At 34.0% G+C, this 7,033-nt stretch overlaps 1 protein-coding gene across 1 annotated transcript; it reads right to left on the bottom strand.

The window, feature by feature from the left end:
• Positions 1 to 4,051: 4,051 nt before the first annotated feature.
• On the bottom strand, positions 4,052 to 6,663 carry LOC140830900 (uncharacterized). Its single transcript, XM_073194460.1, has 2 exons — positions 6,094 to 6,663; positions 4,052 to 4,266 (listed from the first exon to the last, which is right to left on the bottom strand). The coding sequence occupies exons 1-2, from the start codon at positions 6,578 to 6,580 to the stop codon at positions 4,250 to 4,252; spliced, it is 504 nt and encodes a 167-aa protein (XP_073050561.1). The 5' UTR covers positions 6,581 to 6,663; the 3' UTR covers positions 4,052 to 4,249.
• Positions 6,664 to 7,033: the final 370 nt, after the last annotated feature.

The raw sequence follows: 7,033 nt of genomic DNA, 5'->3' as shown, positions 1-7,033 counted from the left end.
CAGAGGCTAGGGCCTTAAAGGTGTTTCTTAATGACCAGTTTAAGTTGAAAGATTTAGGTGATCTGAAATATTTCCTTGGAATTGAAGTTACGAGATCAAAGCGTGGCATTTATATCTGTCAATGCCACTATGCTCTGCAGCTGCTCACTGACACTGGTTTTCTTGGGTCCAATCCACGAACGTCACCTATGGATGTTAATCTCAAACTTTCACATGATGATGGTGAATTACTCCCTGACTCCTCTTTTTATTGCAAGTTGGTAGGTAAACTCTTATACCTTACAGTCACTCGGCCTGATTTGGCTTATTCCCTTAACAAGCTTTGTCAGTAGGTATCTGCTCCACGAGATAAACATTTACAAGCTGTTTACTCGGTGCTCAAGTATATCAAAGGAACAGCTGGTCAAGGGTTGTTTTATAGCTCATCATCTGCTCTTAAATTGAGCTTATTCACAGACTCTAATTGGGGAGCTTGCCTGGACACTCACAGATCAGTCTCGGGTTTTTGTGTGCTTCTTGGAGATTCCGTCATATCTTGGAAGTCAAAGAAACAGCATACCGTATCTAAATCCTCAGCTGAAGCGGAGTATAGGTCCATGGCAAATGGTACTTGTGAAGTGGTCTGGATGCTATGTTTTTCAAAAGATTTACAAGTTCATATTGCTGATCCAGTGGCCTTGTTCAGTGATAGCCAATCAGCGATTCACATTGCTTCAAATCCGGTCTTTCACGAACGAACGAAGCATATCGAGATCGATTTCCATGTTGTACGTGAAAGAATACATGCTGGAATCATCAAGGTTTTCTATATTGCCTCCTATTTGCAATTGGCCGACATTCTCACCAAATCTCTTCTTCCAGGAAGACTTCAGGACTTGATGATCAAGATGGGAATTCAAAATATACATTCTCCATCTTGAGGGGGAGTATTAGAAATGGACTTTTGTGATAGCTTTTGTACAAACACGTCTTGGCATATATACTTACGTTTTTGTCCACACTACATTAGTATAAATACGATTCAAGAATCATACTCTGTAATTTTTTCCCCGCATTGCGGTTATGAAGAATTAATTTTACTCAAACCATTTACAATTCTGAAATATAATAAACTCTAATGGGCCATTAATTATATTTTAAAAAGTTTACAAAGATTTTCAAGCCCAACAAGCTTAAAAGTATGCCCATTAAGTCCAAACATACTCCTGAAAAATATTTCTTGTTGGCAAATTTTTGAAAATACTAGCCGAACCCTCAAAAAAACTCCCGATTCGATAAAATTTGTGCACCACTGAAAAATATGCTCTAACGGGTAAAATTACCCAAAAAAGCTCCTTCCTTGAAAAATACATTTAAAACATCTTATATTAATTAATAAAAATTAATCATGTAATAAAAATGATTTTCCTGATAATTCTCCGGTCTTTGTTCCTCATTCGAGCGTGAAATGCAACTTAAAATTCTAATGCATGAAACTTTAAATAAACCATTAATTAAAACACAAATTAATGAAATAAACATGCATTTAATCATTTAAAAGAATGTGATAAAATACCAAATAAATTTAATAACTTGCATGCATGTTGTTCACGTGGACCTTCAAATTTTCGGGACGTTACAATTTAATTGAAGCTTAAATAATTATTTGAGATGATCTAGAGTCAATGAAAGCAAGAAAAATTCAAAACCGATAAATTCTAAGTCTAGGGGTAAAACGATCATTTTACACTTGAAAAATGATAGATGTTCTAGAAGTGCCCTGAATTCTGTAATATATGCTAAAGTGTTTATTTTGAATTTTTATGAAATTATATTATGAAATGCTAATGCTAAAATACAGGTCGCATGCGTGGTTTAAAAAAATGATTTATATATGTATATGATTTTTTATAAGTGATGAAAATATGAAATGTTGAAAGATGTGAAGTGATTGTGACTAATACGAAAAAGACATCAGAGGGAGCCCATTTACGGGAGAAGGCCCAGAGGGAGGCTGACGATCGTATTTCTATCAACATGATATGATGATATGATAAGTCAAAGCTCAGTTGACGGGTGAGAGTTCGCTGATATCCCCGCCGCCTAGTAATGTGGTTATACGTAAATGGATCCATCGAACTTTAGCTGATATGAAAGTCACAATTAACGATCCAAATTCAATAAAAGGAAAACGTATACGTATATGATGAAAAGGAAAATGTATATGATGAAAGCAAAAATGTTTAAATCTATGCATATTCATGAAAAGCTATTTTAAGTAAAGATATTTTCACTGTTGCATGTGGATGTATATGTATTACTTGTTATCGTGGTTAAGGTTTGCTGAATCAATAGATTCAATAGATGTGTTGATGCAGGTGAGCATGATGCTGGGGTTAATGAGGGACTTCATGGTTGATCTTGCTTAGCTGAAGGTGCACACAACTTGAGGATCAGCGGTAGTTTTTCCACACTTACGACTTACGTTTATGACTTATGCTAATGATTTAAGTTACTTTTAGGATTTTATTTCCTTTGATATTTTTGAGAGTTTTTTGAGAATATGTTAGTATTAAGTTATTTTTAAAAACAATGCTAAGTTTAGGTTGGGTAAACGATTTACGATTCAACGTTTTGAATTACTTTCTTTTTTATTTTAAATAATAGTTGGTTAGTTTGATTTTTAAAATGGTGCCAAAAATGTTATATATTTATATACATATATTCGGCCGAAAGTAATATAGAATGGAAAAAAAATTTAGTATATTTTAAAGAAAAACGAGTAGTAGACGTTTCATCCGTCATCACCTTGCCCAGATCTAGCCATCGCGCCACGCTGCCAGACGTCAGGGAATAGCGCCGTGAAACCAACAATCGAATCCCCAAGCTTTCGTGCCTCTTCCCATGGTCTGAAACCATTAATCGAACTCGATCCATTCCCTGCTACTAAGATCTTTTTTCGCGCGAGCTATGGTGTCGAGAAGCTCGTGAGTTCCTGTGACGAACCATATCTTCAAATATTAATACTTTACTATTTGCGGAAAAATTTGAAATTTTCTTATTTAATAATTTATTGCAACTCCTAAAATAAATAACGATCTCACTTGTACTAAAATAATATTAATATTAAAACTCCACCGTTGAAATACCAAACTATAAAATCTTTAAATAAAAACATCAACTATAATTTGAAAAAGTATAATAAAAAGTTCAACTTACTAGTCACCAAAACCAGTGCAATAAAATAAAAGTAAATATTTTAAAAATGTGCATGATAAAATCTCGTACGTTACAAGGTCCTCGGGTTTGCACTGTCACTGGTCCGAACCTGCTAACTGGTCACCGCCTCCCGTCTCCTCAACTACATCATCTGGATCGATTAAGTCTAGTGAGTCTAACAACTCAATATACATAAACCGTGATTAACAAGTAATACATAATAAAATTCATGCAATTTTAACATAATTCGTACATAGAAAAATATAGCCATAAATATGTATAATGCGACTTTCCTGTATAAATAATTTCATAAAATCATATTCTCGTACTTGTCACTAAATATTTTGGTCCTTCCCCAATGTTCCTTGAATAGAGGCTCTCAAGTTCGACTCGAAAGATTCGAACATGTTAACGAATTATTCGAAATATTGCTCGAAAATATGTATCCGAAAAGTTCGAAATTTATTTATTTAATATATAATTATATTATATTAATAAAATATTAATACTCATGAAGAGCTCGTAAACTAATAAAATAATTTGAGCTTGAATTCCACTAAAAAAAATAAACATTTTCGAGTTCGGCTCGAATTCAATAAACTCAAATACAAATCAAATATGTTACGAGCCGGTTCAAAAAACTCACGAACTGAATCAGTTTATTTACACCCTACTCTAGCTAAACTATGGCATCTGCTTTACATCTTGTATATGAGTTGACTTGACCATGTTCCAGAAAAAGAAAAATTAGTTCACAAATCAAAGAGCCCACTACTTTCTCAACATTGCCTTGGCCAGTCAAGTTTCAAATACTATCTTCGCAAAAAAAAATGCGGATAGATAACAAAACAAGTAAAAAAAGGTTGGAAGACATATATATCAAACAGTAGCGTAACGCAAAAATAATCCAGGAATGAGGTGAAGAATATCACTCAGTCCCATCCATTATTTATAGATACAAATATATTTCGATACAACAACGGGCTGGTGGTTTGAAGCAGTCACCTCCTCCTGACGAGGAGAAACCACAAAACAATTTGCACTCCAGCCCTTAGATTTTTATAGGATCTGCACAAAGAAACAAGGCATTCAACACTTTTAGGCATATAAAGCACCAGAAAAAAATAATCTTTATTAAGTAAATTTGTTAATTTTCAAGTTTCTTCCTTGTTCCTAATTATTCAAACGCAATGAACTGAATTCTGTTTGTTTCTTAATAAATTATAAACAAAAGTACATAACTAAAAAAAGATTATCATCTCTACTGAACTTTTCTATTTCTCATACAAGTAACAAGACTCTCCAGTTTAGACTCTTTGTGTGTATGTGCGGTATGAGAGTGTATGAGAGTCTAGACTGTTTTATTTCATTCCAGTAGATCAATTTGATTTGCCTTGTGTTATAGTAAATACTTAAATTCATTTTGTTTTTTTTAATTGATCCAGTTGGTTTCTTACTTGAAAATGGAAGATAACAACAAATTGTCACTTGAAGAGGTGGAAGGAGACAACAATCAATAAGCTGGAAATGTTGAGGTACCAAATGAAAACTCTTTTGTCCACGTTTTGGAGAGTAAATTGGAAGTGAACAGGTTGTGAACAGCGTTGAAGATGCTTATTTATTGTATTGTCAATATGCGCATGCCAAGGGATTTAGTGTGAGGAAGGGTGATCAACGATATTTTTCTCATACCAATGAACTTCAATCAAAAGAATTTCATTGTTCATGTGAAGGTTTAAAAGATGAGAAATGTTCTAGTAAAAGGATTCCAGTTTATCAAAAGCCGGTCATTAAAACACAACGTAAAGCGAAATTGAAGATTACAAAGGAAAAAGGGTTTGAATGGCGGGTGAGTAGATTTTTTGAAGAGCATAACCATGAGATGTTTGCACCTGATCAAACTCACTTGCTAAAATCGGCACGCAATATATCACATGCAAAAAAGTATACACTAGAAGCTATTGTAAATGCTGGAATATCCGTCTCTAATGCTGTTTCTTTTATGGAAAATGAAGCATGTGGACCACAAAATTTAGGTTTTATTAGAAAAGACGCATATGACCATATGGGTAGGGTCGAAAAAACATACCAAAGTTGAGAATGGAGTGCCATTGTACTTATTCAATATTTTATAAATAAGGCTAATAAGGAGAATTATTCTTACTGGAATGTTCAATTGGATGATGATGATAGGGTGATGAACTTTTTCTTTAGGGACTATAGATGCGAGGTTGATTATGAATATTTTGGTGACGTCTTGTCGATTCATACAACATATAGAACAAATAAGTATAAATTAATATGTGCTCCATTTGTTGGTATAAATCACCATATACAAAATGTATTGTTTGGCTTGGTCTTTGTGTCAAATGAAACTCAAAGTTCTTTTGAATGGTTATTTGCAATTTCACAGAAATAAGAAGCACCAAATCCACATTTCTTGAAGTAAACATATATATCTCCCATTATATAAAAACAAATGTGCAGTGGCAAGGAAAAGCCTCATCTTGCCTGATTCAATAAGAGGAGCTCGTTTCTGTGTTGTAAAAGAGAAACAGTGGACTCCGAGAGAGAATAGGGGAAGAGAGAGATTTTGAAATTTCCGAAATAAAAAAACTACGGCTGAGAGAGAGAGAATAGCAAAATTTTAAAAACTCAACCATGGTTGATATTTTTTGTTAAATAAAAAAAAAATTTACTTGACACGCAGTGCCACTTTAGATAACATCGACTTAACTTAAATGGTTCAACTCCATAGATCAATCCAAACCATAATTCCAGCAATCAACAAAGAGTAAAATACTCAATCTTATATGGATAAATAAAAAGCATATAACGTAAAATTAAAGATAGAATCTTCAGTAACCTCCTCTATGCATTAAATGCGAAGTTCACCTAAAATCGAAGCATCCAAGAAAGCTAATGAATCTCTCAATCCTCTGGTCTTGCAGCTTTTCACAGTCTCAAAATCTTTAGCCGGCAGCTTCTGGGACAGAACACCCACATGAAACTCAATCATATCATCATTTTCATCAACATCGATCCCATCTACAGACACCCAGAAGAACAATTTCTTAGCCTGAATGCCTGAAACTTCAGACACCGTCCCGTATCCCAGCTTCCCTTTGACGATTTTATCATAGTAAACAGTCTGACCACCGAACTTAACATAACAAGGGTTTGAACTGAGCTCGATGGTGAAGGAATTGTCCGCGTTTGAAAGGGAATACGACTTGATGTCGCTTGGTAGGAGTCCCTTCGGAAGGTTGTACAAAGGGAGGAGATCGTGGACATCTGTTTCGGGAAAAGAGAAGCGTATTAGAGAGAGGATCAAGAGAGAGATCAGTGCAATTTCGTGTTGGGATTTGGAAGGAATGGCCATTGTTGAGACTGAGAGAGAGAGAGAGAGCGCTCTTATAGGAGAGAACAGAAAGGCGTTGGATGAAGTAGATTTGAAGGATGCTTGCCGTTTTTTTGTTTACCCGAGATATTTGTAGATAAGCCGGTTTGGGAGTCATTACACCTTGTCAAGGCTCAAGGGTCGGGTTTGGTGTGGGTTATGGAACTGGCGATCTAGGTTAAAGTCCGATTCATCAATTTCAGGTACAGTTCGACTTTTTTATTTTTCAAAAAAAAAAAATTCTTTTTTTAGATTTTTTTTACAAAAAATTAAAATTAAATTAAAAGGAAGACTCACACAATTGAAATTATAAAAACTATATCATATATTTCATTATCTCAATAAAAAATTTATTATATTTCTTCAAAAAAAAATTATATTACTTTTCAACTTTCAAATCTTACATAAAAAATATACTACATTTTATTATATTCA

This window comes from Primulina eburnea, chromosome 4, assembly GCF_022965805.1.
Source record: "Primulina eburnea isolate SZY01 chromosome 4, ASM2296580v1, whole genome shotgun sequence".
Classification (NCBI taxonomy): Eukaryota; Viridiplantae; Streptophyta; class Magnoliopsida; order Lamiales; family Gesneriaceae; genus Primulina; species Primulina eburnea.
This window is presented reverse-complemented; position numbering and strand designations above follow the sequence as displayed.